The following is a 23017-nucleotide window of genomic DNA, read 5'->3' on the forward strand; positions in this document are numbered from 1 at the left end:
CCAATCCAATGCCCCTCCCGCCTCCCGTTCCGATTGCCGATGTCATAATAACTCATCGTTTATTTACGGTCACATCTCAACATCATACATTACGTGTCAGACAAGGCCACCACTACCAACCGGGTCGGTCGGAATCACAGCTGATTGCTGTCAAGCAACTACACACAGCCTTTATTAGGCAGTGGGAACCACCCTTTCACAAGTCCGTATTTCATACAAGCGCGATATGAAACCAATGCGAGTCATCCTATCAATGGTAAATACCGATACCAACTGAAATGTCAGGTGTGTGCCTAAAATTACAAGAAACATCAAGCGTAAAACAATGTAGTCAATGAAAGCGAGATAAAAGCATGGCTGCAACCAAGTTGCATTACAGAGTATATCAGCCTCAAAACGGACGAAAATCGAATTGAAAAGTTAAAAAAGTTTTTACAAAGGTGTAAGTAGCTATAAACAACTGCATAAACCTAAAGGGTATGCAGGTCAATAATAGAAATGCCCCGCTGTTGGCCATTTCACTCACAACAGCAAACAGCTGTTTGGAATTGAATTTAGACACGTGTCGTCAGGGAGCGTCAAAGTGAAATCTCACAAATACATCAAAAGCATGCCCACTTCGTCGCGCGACTATCTAGAAACTTCATGCAACCTAAAACTTACATTACATCGCTCCAGGTGAGAAGCGCCGTAAAATACTCAGCGAACCAGTTCAGTCAGGCTGTGGAGAGGGTGTGGGATCACGCACCTCACCAAACGGGCAGTACGCGGTGTGTGCGCGCGGCGCGGCGCGTCCACATGGGCTTCACTTCACGCAGCGGACTGCGGTTGCGGTCTGCCCAGTCGAAGAAACGTTCGCCGTGTGACTGACACAGGAGCAGCAGCGCCTCCACGTCGTCCGCGGCGCTGTGGCTCAGTGCCGGCGGCACGCCGAACCGGCGCTCGTAGAGGTCGGGCAGCGCCAGGGAGGGCTTCGGGCCGCCGCCGGCAGTAGTCGTGGCGCCCTGTTCCGGGAACAGCCGGCGCCGTACGCGCGGCGGCGGCCGCCGGTAGCGCGGCACGTGGTCACAAACAACACATCGCGCACCGTCCGCGTGGCGACAGCGGATGGCGCGCCGGCTGCCCACCGACGTGAACTCGAACTCGCCGATCGCGCGATCGCACTCGTCGAACGACACCCACATGCCCGGGTTGCAGACCAGGCAGGAGTCGTCGGCGGCCTCGTGGCAGCAGGAGAGGGTGGTCGGGTTGAGCGCGTACACGGTCGGCGCGCCCGGGGCGGGAGGTGGCTCCGGTCGGTCGGTGCCCGCGGCCACGGCGCGGAAAAACGCCAGCGAATCCACGCACAGCAGCTCGCTCGAGTCGAACCACGTCTGCGGCAGAGGGCGCGACGAACGGTCAGCGGCAGTCGGTGCGGCACAGCACAAAGGCACCAGACAAAGCAGTCAGCACCCAGCAGTCAATAATAGCTTGGCTGTTATCTACGCTTAACCGCCAGGGCGAGAATTTTGTTGGGGATTAGATCCACGATTCAGGGGCTCATTTTCATTGCCAAACGAATCGCCATTTCACACTATGTACCTATACGTTTTAAGCAGGCGTCCTCGATGGCTCACCAACTGGTAACAGGTAAACAGGGTCACTCGTCATCCATCACAATGGTTTCAGTATTCAAACCTTTGCTAGCCCATAGCAATGTCACACTTAGACTTATTTCGTCGACTCCATCTAGTAGATGCAGGATCATTTCTGATCGTCTTCCAATTATGTTAGCTGTCTGGATGATATAAATTTTCAGGACATCATAGTTGGGAGGACTCTTTAACAGTTACTCTTCTTGGTTATATTCTCTTTCTCAGTGAGTTCCTTGCGCACACGGGCTTGGTAGATATAATGGATGATCAAGCTTTGTGGCTTATCGGCGATGATGATAAGTTCTGCTGCTGGTAGCGTTCTGTTCAAGATAGTTTTGTATATTTTTTGAGCAGCTACTCTATCGTCTTTCAGTTTGTCACATTCAAAGAGCATGTGTTCCAGAGTTTCAATGGCATTACGACACAATGGACAAACAACAGTTTCTTTGTGCCTTCTAACCATGCTTGTGGCCACCAAAGAGTGGCCCGTTAGTAGGACAATTTACAATTTCCTACTAAATCCTACTAAAGTCACAATTTACTTACATATGCATTTGCACAAACCTAGAATAAGAAAGTTAGAAACAACATTCATGTCGCTCAACTAATTAATCCGAACTTCAATGCGGCAAAAAGTGTAAAACTAGCCAATATTGAAGACGGAAAACATAAAAAACGACGGAGGCTGAGGCCTTCCGCCCCTATACGGTAAATACTTAAAACCGATCGATTATGTGGCAGTGTGATTATCATAATAGCGACAAATGACAATCCTGACTCCGCCGACAGCAGACTGGTATTGGATCAAATAACACCAGTTAGGTAGGCCGGTGGCAGCCTGACGATTCCGCGCAACTCACCGCTGCCGGGAGACGGTAAACTCAACGCTACTCCACACTGAAGAGAACACAGCGACTCATCTCAACTTACCACCGGCTGGGACACGGCAACTCACAACAACTCACAACTCACCACCGCCCACCGCTTCTCACCTGTTTGGCATGCAGCAGCTCGGCTGTGAGCAGCGGAAAGTCGTATCGGTAGCCATTGTGCGCCACCAGGCACACGGGTGCCGGCAGCCGGCGCAGGTAAGCGCGCAGCATTTCGGCCAGGTCGCGATCAAACGCTGAGTGCGCCTCCAGCGTCTCGTTGTCGAGCTCTGTCCACACATCGGAAATAACACTTTAGGGAAGCGGCAAAACAAATATCGTGGAAAATAATGAATAAGACGCATTGCGCTGAAACTGACTGTAATACTGAGCGTGTTTGCTAGCGATTCACATTTTCGGAGCGTCGTCGACACTGAGGTGATAAATGATTAGGTATGCGTCAAATAGTAAGATAAGTTATCATTAACATTTAACTACGCTCAACGCTGTGCCTTCACGGAGTATCTCCTTCTTGACGAAACCTAACCGATTACAAACACGATCAAACAAGCACTCGCAGAGCTTAAGCTCCACTGAAAAGACCCAAGTTGTTTTTTGTCATGACGGTACGGCATAAGAGGGGTCTGAGGGCGGTTTGTTACCGGTAATATCGGTGACGATCGCCGGGATCTGTTTCCGCGGACTGACGGCGAGCAGCAGCGAGTTCCGCACGCGCGGCGGCGTCGGCACCGGCAGCGGCTCCGTCGGCGCGTCGTCGTCGTCGTCGTCTTCGTCCGAGGTATCGTCTGAGACGGGCGGGGTGGCACATCCGGCCACCACCCGCGGCCGGGGCCGGGCGCGCGCCGCGCCGGCGGCCGCCAGACGGTCTGCGCACGGTCAGCGGGCACGGGTCAGTACAGCCCAGCGGTCAGCGGGCACGGTTCAGCACAGCCGAGCGGTCAGCGGGCACGGTTCAGCACAGCCGAGCGGTCAGCGGGCACGGGTCAGCATAGTCGAGCGGTCAGCGGTTCCATGTCAGCAGAGCTGAGCGGGGTTCAAACGCGCGCCAATCCCTTGAACGAGAACACACATCGGCCAGAATGAGCACAAACGCACAGTGAACGCACCCCGAGAATCACGGTTCACACTCGCCGGGGTAGGTACTGCGACTTATAAATCAACTACCTTTTCAATGTGCAGCAGGGCCAAAAGACCACCATTTACGGCAAAACGGATATACTGGACTGAGAGAGATGGGATGTGAACTGGGAGAAAATTGCGACACCTTATGAATCTTGTATATCACTACTATGGATTTCAAACAATCTGTGAGCATCTTTATCGTCTTTCTCGTACTCGCCCATTCGTTCGATTCCAAACAAACCTAGGCACGTCCTGTTTTTTGAAAATACCTTATGTTTGGCACTACGGTCTGTTACAAAAAAAGGGACTTGTCACTGATGAATATTACAATGTCACTAAAACCCAGTTTGAAGGCTAGTCGCGGGTGGCACTCATTCCGACGTTTTCTGACGATTGATGACATTACAATCAACGGCAAATGCCTTCAGTTTTTATTTTTCGCTCTTACCGATTAAAACATGGCTGGGTGTGTGTTCAAAACTCAGTGCCAAGGTTTCGTTTGAAGCAAACAAATGGACATTGAACAACGAGACATAGCCTTAACCTTCGCCCCAGTGGGGGGGGGGACATATGTTACCACCCTGTCGCGTTTTTTGCGTGTAAATAAAAAACCGCGGCGCGTAGCGCCGCGCCGCTTGGGGTAGCTTTTGATACATCAATTTTGGACAATGTGTGAAATTTTTGACCCCAGGTCATGTCAGGTCAGGTCACCAGGTCAAGTTAACTGACCAAGCCTAAAAAAAATTTGCAATCATGTCCAGTCTGCAGTGTTTGTCAGAAAGGTTTCAAACTTGGTGGATTGCATGCTGTTATGGGCGCCTACAATTTGTATATCTCGGATTTTTTTTTATATCCGTGACCTAAGGTCAGGTCAGTGGCGTGACCTTTCCATTACAAGTCAATGGAGAAAAATGAAAATGCCTCTAGATCCGTGTGTACGCATAGGAACAGTCCAAATATTTCAGAATTACAATGACTTAGTCCACTCGTGATGACCAAGGTGTCATTTTTGCTAATAGCCTCTAGAAAGGTCATCCGAGGTCATTTGAGGCTACAAACAGTTTTTTGCCCATAACTCGCGATTGGAAAGAGATAGAACGCTGGGGTTGGTCTCATTGTGTTTGTCTTTTTGAGACGCATCGACTGATATGCAACATGACCTTTTCCGGTCAGGTTATGACCTTGACCTGAGGTCAAATTTTCAAGTTGACCTTTCAAGGTCAAATTATAGTTCATTCGACGCGTCTCGGCGAGAGGAACACGATTCTGGCAATATAAATGTCGTGGCTTTTTGTATTTGAAAGTTATTGTCGAAAAACACTTTTCGTAAAAACAGCTATTTTTGGAGTTTTTGCCCTCTGGAAGCTAAACCGTTGACCTGAGGGCAATATTGATAATGATCTTTTCAAAAGAAGAGTTCAAAAGCTATCGATTGCTGTTCCATGCGTTTTTCTAGCTACCATAGTTCCTGAGATAGCGGCATGTTTTCTGAAAAATATAATGACGATTGGCAAATTTTGACCTTTGATGACCTCTGGTGACCCCAATATTGCTCTAAGGTGAAAAATGACCGAAATACTTTCAAACGTACGCATTGAGAGCTATCGACTGCTTTTTACCGCGTCTTTCTAGCCCTCTTAGTTTTTGAGTTAGAGGTGTTTGTTTGTTTATTGGGGCTTTAGGGCGCGCCGACTGCGAAGGTCATTTTGCGCCCATAACGTCACTCTAATAAAACAAGTGTTTCAAAACAAGAGACCTTCTATATACCAAGGCTAAGAAAGTAAAAGACTTGATAAAAACGGCAAGGTAAGATAGAACAACGCAAGAGCGTCGTAACAGTCAACTGACTAGACAAGTAGACTAGAGAGGAATTGGGTCAGGTTGAGTAAATCACCTGGAAGTTGACCGAACGGATAAAGGAAAAAATATTGCCGGATAAAACCCAGGGTGACTCGTCACCCAGTAGGTGGCGGATAGTGGTACCAGGAGCAATACAGCCCAGGTAGCGTGTCCGGTTCCGTTCAAAGAGTGGGCAAGATAAAAGAACGTGAGCGACGGTTAGAGGCACGGAACACCTGTTGCACAAAGGCTGCTCACCTCCTGAAAGGAGATAGCTGTGCGTCGCGTATGTGTGACCAATACGGAGTCTGCAGAGGACCACTTCCTGGAAACGATTGCCTTGCAGGCAAGACTGCCAAGGCTCTAGAGTTGGTTTCAACTCTCTCAGGTTGTTCCTTACACACAAATCCCACTCTGCCTGCCACTTTGAAAGCATGAAAGGTCGCACCAGCGGATACAAATCCCGGGCAGGCAGAGGCAAGCGCCGAGTGCAGGGTGCTGCGGCGGCGCGTCTGGCAGCAGCATCAGCAAGCTCATTGCCTTCAATGCCGACGTGACTGGGAATCCAGCAGAAACGGACTGATTTTCCAGATTGCTCCACCGACGTAAGCCGAGTTAAAATGTCCCGCACGATGGGGTCAACTGAGTTAAAAGTACGTAAGGCCAATAAGCTGCTAAGAGAATCAGATAAAATCAAGTAAAAGGGACTGCCAGAAACCTCGATGAAACACAAAGCCTTCTCTATAGCGACTAGCTCTGAAGAAAACACCGAGGCGGAAGGTGGCAGAGAAAACGAGCGGGTGTCACGACCAGCGACAAAAGAGCAGCCCGCTCCCTCGGTTGTCTTCGAGCCGTCTGTATAAACCGTGATAAAACCATCATAAACGGCAATGTGCTCTAAGGCTCTGGCTCGCGCCTCAGCAGGCAACAAGTTGTCCTTCTTAACAGTCGATAGTGAGAGGTCCACTTGCGGATTGGCGTTTTTCCAGGGTGGAGGGGGCGTGTCCCAGGTACGCCGAACGCCACGCAAGGATATGTTAGCAGCTGAAAAAAGACCTCCCATGCGTTCTCCAAACGACGGTCGTACCCTCCCGTCAGATCGAGTAGCGTGACGTGAAAAGACGTACGGGTACGTCGGATGCGTTGGGTATTGGCGAAGTTTCAAAGTGTAACGCATCCCCAGCATCTGGCGACGAAGAGCTAGAGGTGGCTCATTCGTTTCAGCCAGAAGACTACTCTTTGGAGAAGTGCGGAAAGCCCCGGTGGCAACGCGGAGCGCAGCGTGATGTACTGCGTCCAGGGACTTCTTGCTGGACTCACTTGCAGAATCATAAACAAAACACGCGTAGTCCAGCTTCGATCGGATGATCGACCGGTACAAGAGGAGCAGAGTTTTGCGATCCGCACCGTATGATGTGCGGGCAACACACTTTAAAACGTTCAGGGATTTAAAACATCGTTCTCGAAGCGTTCTAAAATGTTCTTTATACGTCAAACGTCCGTCAAACGTCATACCAAGAAACTTCGCCACCGGCTGCGTGGGGATCGTCTGTCCGTACAGACGGATACCCAATGTAGGGTCGGCGCAGCGGCGGCGACAGAAATGCATGGCAACAGTCTTCCTCGTTGAAAAACGGAGACCATTGTCGCGGCTCCATCTCTCAAGCCGTCTGACTGCAAGCTGCAGTTGTCTGGCCATGTGCCGAGCGCTGGAAGCGGCGAACCAGATGGCAAAATCGTCAACAAAAAGCGATCTGCCGATAGAGACCGGGAGATCATCGGCGATATCGTTAATCGCCACTGCGAATAACGCCACACTAAGCACCCCTCCCTGAGGGACTCCATTCTCTTGGATAAAACTGCTAGACAACTGGTTACCGACTCGGACTTTAAACCGACGACCCGATAAAAAGTTCTCGATAAAGAGGCCCATCCGGCCGCGTATGCCGTACTTATATACTTTGAAAAGTATGCTGTGTCGTAAGACTGTATCATAGGCCGCCTCAATATCAAAGAACAGTGCTCCAAGGTGCTTCCTTTCAGTAAAACAGGTGCGTATCTCGGTGTTAAGGGCTAAAATGTGGTCAACAGGGCTGCGGTGCTTTCTAAAACCGCACTGGGCGTTTGTAAAAACACCATAATGTTCCAGAAACCAACTAAAACGCACATTGACCATCTTCTCCATCAGCTTTGATAGCGATGATGTGAGAGAGATGGGCCGATAATGGAGAGGGTCATGTCCCGACTTGCCAGCCTTCAAGATAGGAATGATAGTGGCTTCCCGCCAGGTCTCAGGGAAAGTGCCAGTCTCCCAAAGCGAATTGAAGGTTGCTAGCAGCGCCTCGAGGGCAACTGCTGGGAGATGACGGAGCATGTCGTTGTGGACAGCATCCGGACCTTCTGAGACGCTGCGCAACGAGCTGATGGCAGACGTGAGCTCAGCCATAGAGAAAGGCTCGTTGTACACCAAATTTTCAGCTGTGCTGAAGTCCACGGCGGCTGGTGCAGGTCGTGAGGACGGCTCTCCTCGGCAGCGCTGATAGAGTGCACGACCTATCGTCTCTGCGACGTCTGAAGGGTGAGATATGTCCGTGTTGTTCACTCTTAAAACCGGAAGCGGAACAGAGCTGAACCGGCCTTCAATGCGCTTCATGCGTGCCCATATTTGGGTCGTAGGAGTAAAACGGTTTAAGGAACTTACATAAGTGCGCCATGAAACAGCCTTTGCCTCCTTTAAAACGCGTCGGGCAAAAGCCCGCGCTCTCTTAAAAGCGATGAGGTTCTCAGTAGTACTACTCCGGTCAAACTTTCTGAAAGCGCGTTTCCTGGCACGAATCGCATCTCCGCATTCCTTGGTCCACCACGGGACCGGAGGACGACGAGGCTGACTCGACGTCTTGGGTATGCACCCGTTTGCGGAGTCATTGAGTAAACATGTAAAATCCTCTGTAGACATCACAGAGGCGTCGGCTCTGGCTAAAACAGAGGCCTCTACAGCGGCCTGGAATTCGCCCCAGTCGGCTTTCCGAACATTCCACCTAGGTGGACGGTTGCCCGACACTGGGGACTCCTGGTGCTCCAGCCACACTGGGAAGTGGTCGCTCCCGAGTGGGTCGTCATGGACGGACCAGGTAAAAAGCTGAGCTAGCCTCGGACTGACTAAGCTCAGGTCCAGAGCCGATGTTTGACCGGAGGGTGTTGTAAAATGGGTGCGCTGTCCTGTATTTAAAATACACAGCGCCTCATCGCGGATAAAAGATTCTAAAAGTCGACCACGAGTGCCAGTCGTGTCGCATCCCCACGCCAGGCTATGGGCGTTAAAATCGCCGACTACCAGGACCGGAGGTGGAAGCTCATCGACAAGTCGATGAAGCTCAACCACCGGGAGCGCTATACCTGGTGGAAGGTATAAGGAGCACACAGTCAGTTCCCGGTGGTTGAAATCAACTCTGGCGGCCACCGCCTGCAGGGGAGTCTGCAGCGGCACCTGGCGCGCAGGTACGCTGTGGTGAACCGCCAGAAGCACACCTCCATGGGCAATGGTAGGGGTGTCCAGGTCTCTCCTAAAAACAGAGTAGCCCTTGATGGCAAGGGTGACATTTGGCGCAAGCTTGGTCTCCTGGAGACCTAAAACAAGGGGTGTGCGCCAACGGATAAGAGACTGTAGGTCCTGGTAGTTGGCCCGGAGGCCTCTACAGTTCCACTGTAGAATAAAAGGCGTGGTTAAAAAGGCGCAAAAAGGGCGCGTATAACATGAGGCAAAGGCGCACGCAGATACCTGACTGACCACAAAAAAGGTAAAAAACACCGAGAGAAATGCACCTGGTAAAAAAGCGCAATAGCGCGAAAAAGATAAAAGGATAAAAGAGGAAATGACTAGAATGAAAGACTAGACTAGGTCCTCTAACTCCGAGGAGGCGCTCCCCCCGTAATGGATGCGGGGGTGCCCCGAGCCCTCTCGGTGAAGCCTCCCTTCAGCGGAGGCAGATCGGGCGTGGCTCGAGCCCTGCTGGGGCTTTTTCGCCCGAGGGGCGTCACCCTCCGAGGGCGACCAGCTCGGGGGCGTCTGCCGCTTGGCGAGGCGCCCTGGAGCCGCGGAGGACTGTTGCCGCCCGGACGGAGATGTCGAGGCGGCGGCCTGTGTCCTCGACACAGGCGTCTCTGGCAGCGGCGGTGGTGGCCGCCGCTGCGGAGGTGGAGGAGGCGGCGGGGGACCCATGATGGGCCGAGTCCCCGCCTCAGGTGTCTCCGGGGTGTCAGCGGCGGCGGCCGCGTTGGCACTCCCGGAGGCGGAGTCGGCAGACGAGGCTTCTTTAGCCTCGAGGGCCTTCTGGACGAGGCGAGCCCTCCTCGCCTCACGTGCCCTCCTCTCCTCCTCCCCCCGCCGCAGAGCCTCCTGCACCGCCGTAGACGGTCGGGGGCGGGGCGGGGTGGGTGGCGCCTTACCCTGCGCCGGGGGGCGCCGACCACCCTGTCGGCGCTGGACGACGGTCCACTCGTCTCCACTCGCGGCTGGAGCCGGACTGGGTGGACCCCACACTGACTCCTGAGCAGCCTGCTCCGTGTCGCTCGGCGGCGCACGAGGCGCCGGGGGGTCCGCTGAGCCATCAGTGGCTACGACAGTGAGGCCGAATCGCTTGAGGAGCTGCACAAGCTGTGCAACACTCATCTGGGAGGCATCGGTTGAGTTTGTCACTCTCACCTTTTGGGCATACGAGGTCTTCGGGTGAGTTTGGTTATACACCTCCCGGGCCTCTTTAAACGACAGATTTCTGGTAGCCTTGATGGTGTTTATCTCCTTCTCTTTGACGTATGTAGGGCAGGACCTGTCATACGCGGAGTGCGGTGTCTGCCCCTCTCCGCAGTTGACGCATCGAGGGGTTTCCGAGCTGCACGTGTCGTCAGTGTGGTCCTGGGAAGCACACTTGGAGCACACGGGTTTGCCTCGGCAGTTGTCCTTCGTATGACCAAAACGTTGACAGCGGAAACAACGCATGGGTGCCGGGACGTAAGGTCGCACACGAACCCTCACGTACCCCACGCGAACCTCGCTCGGCATGTCGGTGGAGTCAAAGGTTAAGATAATGTTATTCGTGGGGACCGTGCCTCTCCTCGCCAAGATGCGGTGTGCTGCTGTGACGCCAAAGTCGGCGAGGCCGTCTGCGATGTCGTCATTGCTCACGTCTCTGAGGTCAAAGCAGTTGATGACCCCTCTGCTCGAGTTCTTTGACCTGTGCGGCTCAACTGAGAGAGAGACAGAGACCAGCTTCCTGCCGGAGGCCCGTCCCTCGGTATACACAAATCGGGTGGCGCTTAAGGCTTTTGCAGCCTCCTCACTTTTCTCGAATTCGACTTCCAAAGCCCCATCGCGCATCCGATCGCAGCGGAGGATCTTGCCGAGGCGGTCGCAGCCGTCCTTCCGTTGGAAGGGGGACAGCGCACCCAGCTGTTTGTCACTGCTCCTTAGGATAAGGATCTTTGGGTTTCGAGGAACCTTCTCGTGTGACGTTCGCCCGCCGGCCGAGGCCAACGGGCGAGAATCGGCCGAAGCCGAGGGGTTGGATTGAGGGGAAGGGGGGTTGGTCCGGTCATCCATGTAAGTGTGCTTGGTCTCCGCCAGCTCGGCCGCCGACGCTCCGCAACGGCGCCGCTACAAGGCCTAGGACGGCCGAGCTGACTGTACGGGACTTGGCGGCACCTTCCGAGGGGGAGAGAGAGACTCACCACCCCCCACGGTCGGATACCGCCTCCTCCCTTGACGCCTCGCCGAGTCACCGCCAGGGGCAGCGACAGATCAGTCCCACCGACGGAGGACGAGCACAAGTGCCCGAACCCCGCCGGCGACACCTCTCCAACACCACCCCCGGCGGCATCACGACTGGGAATGGCTCCTCAAGTGCGGCGCCCCACTGAGTGTCCCGCCCTTACAGAACTCAGGGCCAAAGAGGCGTGTTGCCCAGCCACCGCGACTGGCTCCGCACGGTGGGGGGCTCAACCTCCAGGATCCCGTTGTCCTGGGGTACGGGTCGGCTCGCCTAGCCTAGTAAAACCGGCTAGTACCCGAGGGGACGCCACTCCCCTTACACTAGCCCAACTCGGCTGTGTTCCTGCGGGTGCAAAAAAACAACGAAAAAAGGGGGAAAGGAATCAGAAAGCTGTGATCGAACGAAACGCAGACATCCGGTGAGAAGCAAAGCAAAAGCAAACAAAGACCGCTCAAGAGAAACAAAACCACGGAAACCAAGAAAAGTCGGGCCGTACCATCTGTCCATCCAGTGATCAAAAGCAAATCGTAAGCAAGCATGGGTCAAGCTGGGGCCGAGGGGGCGCTACTCCCCTTGCTGGCCGAGGCCAGGGCCGCCGCGGGGCGAGGGCCCAAGGAGCCCAGTCCAACAGCGACCCAGGCCACTGCCAACCCCCTGCGGGGCCAATCCTGCAGACAATCCATCCGGTAAGCAAGGCAAGTCCAGGTCAAACGCGCGTCAAGCTGGGGCCGAGGGGGCGCTACTCCCCTTACTGGCCGAAGTCACAGCCGCCGCACAGCCGGAGCCAGATGACCCCGGCTAAGCAGCAGCTCTGACCACGGTCAGCCCCCTGCGGGGTGAGTTAGAGGTGGGTGGTAACATATGCCCCCCCCCCCCCCACTAGAGCGAAGTTGGCTGAGACCGCCACTGGGGCGCGGGTTAAAAAGAGACTTACAGAAGGCTTGAAATCCATACAAGATTAGGTTGATAAGCCAGGATAGAAGTCCTAAAAGAGAAAGGACAGTCATCGTCATGATGGGGTATACAAAATGGAATCATTTAATCCACCATGCACGTCTGTTTATAAGTTGGGCTTCAGGGCAATGTGTGTGGAATAGAAAGGACTCTGACCGGATGAAGTATGTTACATTGGTATGAAGAATTGCCAACTCAGAGGGATACTGATCGAATAGACAAAAACTTTATGTAAAACCTTCCAGTTCCAGCCATTTACGAGCCTCAACACAGGCGCGAAATCAACATATACCTACATACACCAAAAGTCGTCACGTGTTACACCCTGGACCCATTCCACATCCCCGGCGTTCCCACGCCTCCTCACCATGCTCTCTGGTTGGCCGCTTCGGCGTCACGCGGCCCCTCTCGTTGGGAGGCAGGTGCTCGAGTTTCCCGGGGATGGGCACCGGGCGCCGGGGCTGCGCCGCGCCGCAGCCAGCCGGCCGCTGCACAGCCACCAGGGAGAGCTCCATGATGCGCACCGGGTAGTCGGCCGGCTGGCTGGGCAGCCCCGTCCCCTCCAGGTCGAAGAAGACGAACGTCTGGATCCTGGCTGGCGCGGCGCCGGTCGCCATCCCGTCAGAGGGCGCCCGACGGGGCCGTCTGGAACAGAGCCGAGCCGAGCTCAGCAGCGGTCGCACCAATACACAATGAACGGGGAAGAAATTTGCAAAAGTATGGCAAGACACGGAATAACTTCGATGGAAACGCATAAAAATACCATTTCATTAAAATGCTATGCCGAGGTCGATATGCATCATGAACGAGAACACCAAAAGTCCTACGCAGTTAAGCTGAATGGAAGATGATATTAGGCATGAAACATTGCTAATAGAATATAAATACTTTTCAGGTGAGTAATGTGTGGGCCGTGGGCCTTGTCCGCCTTGTCAGTGTAAAAATCTACAGATATGCAAGATAAAAATTTCCACAATGCGCATGAAATTCTTTCAATCATAACTCCTAATCAGGGATATCTTGGCCATCGCCGACTCTGGTTGGCTTCGAGTTAGAGCAAAATGACCCGGAATTTCCGACAAAGTTCAAACTATACAGAGTCTCGCTTTGGAATAAATACTGATTTTGACAACTCTGCTATCAGCTCCAGCGCTCGTTTGCGGTAAATTATCAAAAAATAGCCCCCAAGCCACACAAGGACAAAGGAATTCACCGTAAGACACAGTATTGATGACCCCCCCCCCCCCATTTAATGCCTCAGAAAAGAAGTAGACTGAAAGATAGGCGCCGCTCGCACCATAAGAACTAACTAAGAACTAATTAAGAACTACTTTTAACGACGGTGCCAATCTGCGATCACTCACAGGTCTTGTCAACAGATATCTCGGTATCTGTTGAACAGTCAAACAGGTCTCGATAGTCTTGTCAACAGATATCAACTTCGGAATGGAGAGAGGGGACGAAGGGGCGGCAACGACCATACCATGCTGAAAATACCAGAGAAGAATGGGGAGAGAAGTTTCGAACATTCCGACGGGGAGCGATCACGATCAACCTGACCAACAACAACAAGGTCGGTCAGGACATTCGCAACACGATCCGTCAGGAGACAGCAGACACGCTACATTTTTTTTTCCGGAGCAAGCCAAATGGAATTGGAGCAACATATCCAGTGGAGGTACTCAGTCTCCTGCTGAGCTTCATGGCATCAAAAGCACGCTGGAAGAAGCAGCCTCTCAGGTATTCAGAGAGACCAGTAGTCATTCGTGTTGATTCCAAGGCAGTGCTGACCCAGGTGAGTGGAGGCGTCGGATCACAGAAAACTCAGCTGGGAGCAGTGATCTCTGATTTCTGAATGGTTTATCTTGTGGCTTACATAGCTTTGGTATAGATGCTGCTATTTCATACCCCCCAAAGCCAAGGAATTACAGGAAACATGAGGCCAAGAAATCACACTGCAGGCTGCAGGTGTCGGCTCAAAGTGGAATCCCCAGAAACGAGAAGGCAAGTGAGATGACGAGAGGAGCCTATTTCCAACAGGAGGCGCCAGCAGATGCCCACACGATGACAATTATGGGTGCCATGGCTAGAACAGCTTCAGGGACATGGCATCAAATATGGCCATCAGCCTCTAAGTTTGAGCAAATCTTGGAAAGTAAATGCCGAGTCCCATCTTCAGCGTGGCCAGGAGTTCAGTAGTTAACCAGCACCAGTTAAAGTTCCATGCCAATCAGTCTAAGATGATAAGGCAGTACCTCCACTGTATCAGCTGACAGCTGTGCCTGTATCAATATGTGGGCCTGCACTGATTGGCCGCAACTGCTGCCTCTGGACAGTGGAGACAGCGGTGCTTCATCTATAGGGACCTGGAGGCACACCTGAACATCACAACCTACTGTTTTGGTGTCCGTGTGGCTGACATATCTTATCTTATCGAGGTCGGGAATTGAAGGCCACTAGGTCTGGGGTACACTGTACATTGTACAGGGTTGCGGACTGCGGAGTCAATGAATTATCGGTAAAATCGACTTCAACTCCGGGCAGAACTGTCAACTCCGAGTCTCCGACCGACTCCGACTCCACAGTCCTGGTAGGTTCGCGGAGCCGATGGATTTCCGTTAACTCCAACTCCGGCTCCAGCTCCTACAATCGACTCCAACTCGTCAGTGCGGTTGGCTCCGACTCCGACCGACTACGGCTATGGCTACGGGTACGGCTACGACTCCGCAGCCCTAGCCTGGGGTCCCCCTATCTTGGAGCCCCGAATGTCAAGTGATGAGCAATCATGAGCTTCAAAAGGAATATAGTGAGTGTGGACATTGGACATCTCTCAACGGCTAACCATGCGATGGGAAGGATGGAGCCCAGCTCCCGTACCTACACATCGGAGGGCTGGCCGGGAAGCAACGGCGATAAATTGCAAGGATGCATACCATCAATTGAGACGTTATCCAGCGTTTCTCACCATGCCTACCCTCTCGCACACATCAGCAGGGTGGGCTGGGACCGGCACGACGGCAACAGTCACAAAGCCGCGTGCCCGTGGGGTCGCATCGTCGTTAATGCTTGCACACATCTGACCATAACACAGCAGAGCGTTATGCAAGGGGGGACCGCAATTACCGCGAGTCAACGCATGGGCGCCCAGTGGTGTGCAACATTGTACACACGGTGGGGCTCCCTCTGATAACATGGAGAAACCCATATATGACCTTGGAGAAAACAGTTCAGGTACTGCAATGCAACTAGTCTGGTGGTATCGATATACCTATGACTGCATTATCTTTCCCGGCCCAGGCTGAGGCCCCAACCCAAACCCATGTTACGGTTCGTTCAATCTTGATTCTCTAAAGCTGAGCTCTGTTCGCCCCCCGTTTATTTATCAGCACGCTGCGACCATGCTGCTACTTCTTGGCTCCTCATTGGTCGACTTCAAGTGGTCTATTCGTTAGACCAATGAGAGGCCAAGACGCGCCAGCAATAACTTCCTTATATGGGGAAAACCGACAGCACGCTGATATAAAACATCGACCGAACAGGGCCCAGGTCACATATAAATATTCTTCTTACCAAGGCTTATAAAAGCAGTGCTATTCGCTGTCACTGCTCTAATCATAACAATAACTTGAACTGCAAACAACAACAAACAACAACATTCCTGATACCTGATACCTGATATTTGGGGATCATTGAAGGCACTAGGATTGCCCGGTGGATCCGTCGTAGAGAGCTCGGGTAGCATTAACAGTCTTATCTATTGTGGAGCGATGAAGGCATAGTTCATCCAGTGCTTGTCCAGCCGGTTCTTGAAAACATTTGTCGATGGCGAGTGTTGTGATGCGTGCTACTGAGCCGGCACGAGCTATGCCGGCGCAGTCAGCTGACAGCTGTTGCCAGCCGCCGCGGCGCCGGCCGGCGCCTGATGGCAGGCTGTGCCGCCCGGCAGCTTCCGGTGTCCTTGAGTAAAGAGTATTGTTGTGCAGTCGTCAGCCGGACTCAATACAGTTCACATCGGGAGTGCGCGTGTGCGTCTGGGGCGGCGGAATCGCGACGATAATTAATTTGCTATCGAACCATCATTAACGTAGACTTAAATGTAAAACCATAACATGGCGCGATCGGTATAATTTACTTTTTATCATTAAATGTAGCATTTTTTCGTCGGTTTTAGCGCGCTTTTCTCGCAATGACGGAGGAAGGCAAGCCGGTAGACCTGGGAGCCCTCGCCCAACTCCTCGCCCAGCAACTGGAGCTGGCTCAAGAAGCTCAGCGGCAAAGCCAGCAGCGGGAGGAGCGTATGGTGGCCGTAATGGAACGGATATGGGCCGGGCCGGCGGCCGGGGCCGACGCTGCAGCCGCGGCGGCTACTGCAGCGGCCACCCCAGCCGATACGAGCGCAGCCGTCAATCTACCGCCCAGACTGCCGGCATCAGCAACTCCCGCTCCACAGTTGTCGTCATCGGCGTCACTGAAGGAGTTTGAATCCTGGCGACAGAAATTTCACGGCTACAGTCTGCTGACTGGCGTCAACAGGCTAGCCCAGCCCGAGCAGAAGGCAGCCCTACTCGCTCTGCTTGATGATGATTGGACCAGGGTGGTCAGGTACGGCCTGCCGATCCCCGAAGACGCTGACATGAACACCATCATCACGGCGATGCAGACGCATCTGCGCCGCCAGCGTAACGTCATCATTGATCGGAGAGATTTTTACACGCGAGTACAGGAGCCCGGTGAGACCGTGGACGATTTTCTCTGCGGATTGAAAGAGATTGCATCGTTCTGTGATTTCTGTCACCACTGCCAGGACAACAGGTTCAGAGATCGAGTCGTTGTCGGCACGCGAGACGAAGAAGCACGCCGCAGAATGTTGGAAGAGCCGGATCTCACGCTTCAGAAGGCAGTGGATATCGCCCGAGCGTCAGAGAATGCCGCCTCCAACAGCTCAGCCATTCGTGAGCCAGCTGGCTCGACCCTGGCGAAGGTCTCTCAGTACCAGCGCAGCCGCGGTCGCCCGAGAGACCGGTCGGCTGAGAAGACGTGCCCCCGCTGCGGTGGTGAAGCTCACCGTAGCGCCGGCGACTGCAGGGCCGTCAAGAGGACCTGCCGAGTTTGTGGCAAGGTAGGCCACTTCGCGTCTGTCTGCCGCGGTCGCAGCGCCAGTCGCTCGCGCGCTCCGGCGGCGAGCACAGACCGGACCCAGCGGAGGTCCGATGGAGGCAGACGTGTGTCGCTCGTCACAATGAAGACGCGAGCGGCATCTGCACCTGCCAGACAGACAGTGGACCAGCAGCACCGAGACTGCATGATCCAAGGCCTGCACACGACGCGTGCTCCGCAGATCCAGATTCTGCTGCATCGGAGTGACGGTCGCAGGCAACAAACGAAATGGACGCCAGATACAGGCGCTGAGGTGTCTGTTATCTCTCAGGAGGCAGCGAAGCAGATGGGCATCAACGTCAAGAAGCTGACGCCGCCCTCTGGAAGCCTGTTCGCAGCAGACGGACGAGAACTGCCCTGCCTGGGAGCGTGCCAAGTCGCACTGCAGCTGGGAAGCATCAAGAGGACGATAGCCGTCTCTGTGGTGAAGAAGCTGCACAGCTCGCTGCTGTCGTGGCACGACGCTGTTCGACTGGGAATACTGCACAAGGAGTTCCCACAGCAGATCCGTTCTGCCATCTCAGACGAGGAGGAGACCTCCAGACCAGCTCCAGCGGTCTGCTCCCTGAAGACCATGCCAGGGAAGAGCAAGATACCCCGCAGAGTGGTCAAACGAGGCTCTGCTCCTGCACTTGAAGACGCCGGGAAGGCGCAGAAGGTGCACCCGCTGAAGCCGACGTGGGATGCAAGCAAAGGTGTGCCATCGGCTGAAGAACGACGGAAGCACTTCTCAGCGATGAAGGAAGCCTTCCCACGAGTGTTTGACGTCACCTCGAAGCTGTGCAAGATGTCCGGAGGCTCAATGGCCATCGAGTTGACTGAAGACGCCACACCAGTTGCCGTCTCCACAGCTCGCAGTGTACCGTTCTGCTGGCGTGACGACATTCGGCGCCAGCTGGATGAGCTGCTGGAGAGTGACGTGATCGAGCCGGTGGAGCATCCGACCGAGTGGTGCCACCCCATCGTGCCGGTGGCGAAGCGGTCGCCGGACGGCACGGTCTCTGGCTGCCGTCTGACGGTCGACCTCACCAAGCTGAACCGATTCGTCAAGAGGCCAGCGTACCCAGTCAGGTCGCCGCACGACGCTGTGGCCTCGATCGGCAGCGGTGCAAGCTTCTACACGAAGCTGGATAGCAAGTCTGGCTACCACCAGATCCCCATCCGCGAGGAGGACCAAGACAAGACGTGCTTCATCACGCCATGGGGCCGTTTCCGCTACAAACGTGCCGTCATGGGTCTGATCTCGTCAGGAGACGAGTACAACCGAAGAGGCGACGCTGCCCTCGGTGACATCCCTCAGACCTGCAAAGTCGTAGACGATATTCTGGCGTACGACTCGAGCTACTCAGCTCACCTGGAGCATGTGTGGAGCATCCTGCAGAGGTGTGACGACCACGGGATGACTCTGAACCCAGACAAGTGCTCCTTCGCCGGGAATGAGGTGGAGTTCTGCGGATTCAAGATTGACCAGACAGGCTACACCGCAGACAACAAGAAGGTGCGAGCCATCGCGGAGTTTCCGCAGCCGGCGTGCCTCACGGACCTCAGATCGTTTCTCGGTCTCGTGAACCAGCTGGGTGACTTCTCACCAGACGTCTCGGCCGCCGCCGAGCCTCTGAGACACCTCCTGCGACCGAAGAACGAGTGGGTGTGGACGCCGCTGCACTCCAAGGCCTTCAGTGATGTGAAGAAGGCGCTGGTCTCGCCACCAGTCCTCGACTTCTTTGACCCGCGGCGCCGGACAGTCCTGGAGACCGACGCCGCACGCCTGCGAGGGCTGGGTTTCTGTCTGCGGCAACAGGATGCAGATGGACGATGGAAACTGATCCAGTGTGGGTCTCGTTTCCTGACCGATGTGGAGTCCCGCTACGCCGTCTGCGAGATTGAGATGCTGGCAGTTGCATGGGCTTGTCGGAAGTGCAGCATGTACCTCTCGGGCATGCAGCAGTTCGAGGTGGTCACAGACCACCGACCGCTCGTTCCAGTGCTGAACTCCAAGAGCCTCATCGACATCGACAACCCGCGACTGCAACGGCTACGGCAACGTCTCACGCCGTTCAACTTCGTCGCTGTCTGGCGGCAAGGGAAACTGCACGCGATCCCGGATGCGCTCTCCCGGGCACCGGTGGATACTCCGACTCCAGACGACGAAGAGGCGGAGAAGGAGGAAGCCCACCAGATCGCAAGCCTGATCGCCAGAATCGCCACGGCTGATCCGACCGAGGAGGAATCACTGTTCCCGGACGCTACCCTGCAGAGGGTCCGGGCGGCGTCTGAGCGTGATGCAGAGCTCAGCGCCCTCCGAGACGTGGTCTTGGCTGGCTTTCCAGACCACAAGTCGCAGCTGGAGCCGACGCTGCGGCCCTACTGGACAGCTAGAGACCGTCTCACCGTGGACGGCAGCTTGTTGGTATGCGGGCAGCGACTCCTGATTCCCCAGAGTCTGCGTCGGGAGACGCTCGAGCGGCTTCACGCCAGCCATCAAGGTGTGGAGCGCACCAAGCGTCGGGCTAGACAAGTTGTCTACTGGCCCGGGCTTGACCAGGACACCGCTAACCTCGTCGCAGCGTGCAAGTCCTGCCAGATGTATCTTCCGAGCCAGCAAAAGGAGCCGCTAGTCTCCGAGGCGGTACCGACTCGAGTCTTTGAGGCCGTCTCAGCGGACTATTTTTCGTGGGCTGGTCGAACGTATCTCGTATACGTAGACCGCCTCTCTGGATGGCCGTTCGTCTTTCATTGCTCTGGAGAGACGTCGGCGAAGGACCTGGTGTCCAGCCTGAGGGTCGCCTTCGCGGCCACTGGGGCACCCCAGACTCTGCGAACGGACGGAGGGCCGCAGTTCGCAGCCCGTCACACCCGCGATTTTCTGCGACGGTGGGGAGTGACCCACGAGATCTCCACTCCGCATTTTCCTCAGTCGAATGGACACGCGGAATCTGCAGTGAAGGCAGTGAAGAGGCTCGTGCAGAAGGTCAGCGACCGAGGCAACCTGGACAATGACGCGTTCGCGCACGGCCTCTTGGAGCTGCGGAACGCGCCTCGGGCCGATGGCCGCTCTCCGGCCCAGATACTGTACGGCCACCCGCTGCGCTCTACCGTGCCAGCTCACCACCGAGCGTTTGCCGAGGTGTGGCAGCGCGCGGCGGAGGAGTGTGATGAGAGAGCAGCCGCTCTGAAGTCCCAGACCGCAGAGCGCTACGACGCGAGCGCCCGCTCGCTGAGACCTCTGCGCATCGGTCAACAGGTTCTCCTGCAAGATCCGAAGACTGGTTTGTGGGACCGGACAGGCGTCGTCGTTGGCATCGGCAGCCGCCGAGACTACCTCGCTCGCCTGCCAAGCGGCCGCACCTACTGGCGGAATCGACGATACCTCCGCCCGCTGCGGCCGATGGTGACCACGTCACCCGATGGCAGCCGAGACGCCATCACCGAAGAAGGCGACAGCGCCCGAACCAGGAACGCCGACAGCGGGACCCCAGTCGCTGACAAAGTCCCCCGCAGCCGTCCGGGCGGAGCGACCCCCGCGCCTGAGGTCTCTGTCAGGCGCAGCGAACGACTTCGTCGACAGCCTAAGAGGCTGACTGTGACTTGGTCGGACCCAGTGTACGAGTTCGTGTAGCCATCGTGCGCTGACACGCGTTGGTGCGTTTGTGTTTGTCGGAGGCACCGTTTTTGTTCTTGAGACGTGTTGTCTCCCCCACGTCTGGGGGGAGGTGTTGTGATGCGTGCTACTGAGCCGGCACGAGCTATGCCGGCGCAGTCAGCTGACAGCTGTTGCCAGCCGCCGCGGCGCCGGCCGGCGCCTGATGGCAGGCTGTGCCGCCCGGCAGCTTCCGGTGTCCTTGAGTAAAGAGTATTGTTGTGCAGTCGTCAGCCGGACTCAATACAGTTCACATCGGGAGTGCGCGTGTGCGTCTGGGGCGGCGGAATCGCGACGATAATTAATTTGCTATCGAACCATCATTAACGTAGACTTAAATGTAAAACCATAACAGCGAGCAGACAACTTCTTCTGGTAGGGCGTTCCAGTCCGACACAACCCGGGTGGCGAAGTGGTTGCGCCGGACGCGGCTGACCGCTGGCTTCTTGGCCACCTTGAGTCGGTGGCCGCGGGTGCGTGTACTTGGGGCGGGCGAGAAGAAGTCGTCCTTGTCCAGGCCGGAGCGTCCGTGCATGATGTTGAACATCGTGATCATATCTCCGCGTCGACGGCGGTACTGGAGGGAGGGAAGTTTAAGACTCTTCAGTCGTTCTTCGTAAGGCAGATGCCGAAGTCCAGGGACAAGGCGCGTAGCCCGTCGCTGAACCCGCTCCACCAGCCTCACATCGGTCGTGTTGAACGGGCCCCATACTTGATTGCAGTACTCTAGGTGCGGGCGAACCATTGTCTTATACAGCAGAGGAAGTGTCTTGGAGTCGATGTGGATGAAGCTGTGCTTGATCAGGCCGAGGGTTCTATTGGCCTTGCCAATGGCGGTCGCCGCTTGCTCCCTGAATTTAAGCAGTCTGTCCATCTGGACTCCCAAGTCTCTTTCCGTGTCGACAGTCTTCAATGCAGCGCCTTCGATCGTGTACTTCGCCCGCACGTTTTGGCTGCCCAGGTGAAGCACTGTGCACTTGGATGGGTTGAACGGCAGCTTCCACTTCCGAGACCAGGCCGCCAGGGCGTCCAAATCCTGCTGGAGCCTTCTGCGGCCGATCTCGGTGCCCGCTCCGACGTACACCTTCGTATCATCAGTGAAGAGCTTGCATGCGCTCTCTATGCAGCCAGGTAGGTCGTTGACAAAGCGATGAAGAGCACTGGTCCCAAAACTGTGCCCTGCGAGATACCGCTGCCAACTGCGACCCAGTCCGAGAAGCTGCCGTTGACAGTGACCCTTTGCTTTCTCTCTGTCAGGAAAGAGCGAAGCCACTCGAGGAGGCGTCCCCTAACGCCCATGTCGTGGAGCTTCTGGAGAAGACGCAGGTGAGGCACCGAATCGAAGGCGCGTCGGAAGTCCAAGTAGGCGACGTCAACCGGCTCGCCCTCCTCTATCAGCCAAGTCCACTCCTCGAGTGTGCTGAGAAGCTGCGTTGCGCAGGAGCGCCCCGGGCGGAACCCGTGCTGGCATTCAGTTAGCTGGCCTGTCACTGTCATGTGCTCGAACAGGGCGTCACGCACGAGCGACTCCAACACTTTCGCCGTCACGGTCAACATCCCCCAAACCTTTCCCCAAACCTACCGTATTCACTTGCTGTGTCAGTTTAGCTGTTTGCAGGGCCCTAAAACACAACTGTAAACAAACAATGCTGCTCCAGCTCGTTTGTTTACAACCGCGTACGCTTCGCTCCGCCCATTATTATGTATAACAGCTCCGCCCAAGGCCCTAGCTCCGCCGCTCCGGTATATAGGGCCTTGCGCCGCTCCTCGCTCTTTAGGGAGAGACTGAGACGCCGCGTCGCTTGTTGTTTTCGTGCTTGTTTTTTATCACAGAGGTACTACATAAGAGTTGTACTAAATTTTACGTCATTGGACCACAGGAGGTACGCACAGCAGGTTATCAAAATTTCGCAAAAATAACCATCGTGCCTGCAAATGAGATTCTATTATAGATACTGAATGTTGTTTTGTGATATAATTGCATGGTAGCGTAAGATAATTTTAAAGAAAAAAATT

The 23017-nt window shown here is 55.0% G+C and overlaps 2 protein-coding genes across 6 annotated transcripts; both read right to left on the reverse strand.

Annotated features, from left to right (window-relative positions):
• Positions 1-42: 42 nt before the first annotated feature.
• On the reverse strand, positions 43-22788 carry LOC122373738. Of its 5 annotated transcripts, none has more exons than XM_043352089.1 (6): positions 22584-22788; positions 12572-12849; positions 12185-12235; positions 3166-3390; positions 2627-2793; positions 43-1373 (listed from the first exon to the last, which is right to left on the reverse strand). In XM_043352089.1, the coding sequence occupies exons 2-6, from the start codon at positions 12819-12821 to the stop codon at positions 750-752; spliced, it is 1317 nt and encodes a 438-aa protein (XP_043208024.1). In that variant the 5' UTR covers positions 12822-12849; positions 22584-22788; the 3' UTR covers positions 43-749. The 5 variants fall into 5 exon arrangements, with proteins under 5 accessions (XP_043208024.1, XP_043208023.1, XP_043208025.1 ...); XM_043352088.1 differs by lacking the exon at positions 22584-22788 and adding an exon at positions 13093-13416; XM_043352090.1 differs by lacking the exon at positions 22584-22788 and adding an exon at positions 12968-13046.
• Positions 5320-7475, reverse strand: LOC122373737. Its single transcript, XM_043352087.1, has one exon. The coding sequence runs from the start codon at positions 7416-7418 to the stop codon at positions 5523-5525; it is 1896 nt and encodes a 631-aa protein (XP_043208022.1). The 5' UTR covers positions 7419-7475; the 3' UTR covers positions 5320-5522.
• Positions 22789-23017: the final 229 nt, after the last annotated feature.

The sequence above is a fragment of the Amphibalanus amphitrite genome, unplaced genomic scaffold (genome assembly GCF_019059575.1).
Source record: "Amphibalanus amphitrite isolate SeventyFive unplaced genomic scaffold, NRLGWU_Aamphi_draft 001544F_arrow, whole genome shotgun sequence".
NCBI lineage: Eukaryota > Metazoa > Arthropoda > Thecostraca > Balanomorpha > Balanidae > Amphibalanus > Amphibalanus amphitrite.

What these genes read in the sequence shown, in the direction of transcription:
- LOC122373737 (XM_043352087.1), bottom strand. Translation starts at nt 7,418, where the DNA reads ATGGGCCTCTTTATCGAGAACTTTTTATCGGGTCGTCGGTTTAAAGTC.
- LOC122373738 (XM_043352089.1), bottom strand. Translation starts at nt 12,821, where the DNA reads ATGGCGACCGGCGCCGCGCCAGCCAGGATCCAGACGTTCGTCTTCTTC. An exon ending in GTATGGATTTCAAGCCTTCT is followed by an intron (nt 3,391 to 12,184) that starts GTAAGTCTCTTT and finishes GACCGTGCGCAG; the next exon opens with ACCGTCTGGCGGCCGCCGGC. An exon ending in AGCTGCTGCATGCCAAACAG is followed by an intron (nt 1,374 to 2,626) that starts GTGAGAAGCGGT and finishes CCTCTGCCGCAG; the next exon opens with ACGTGGTTCGACTCGAGCGA.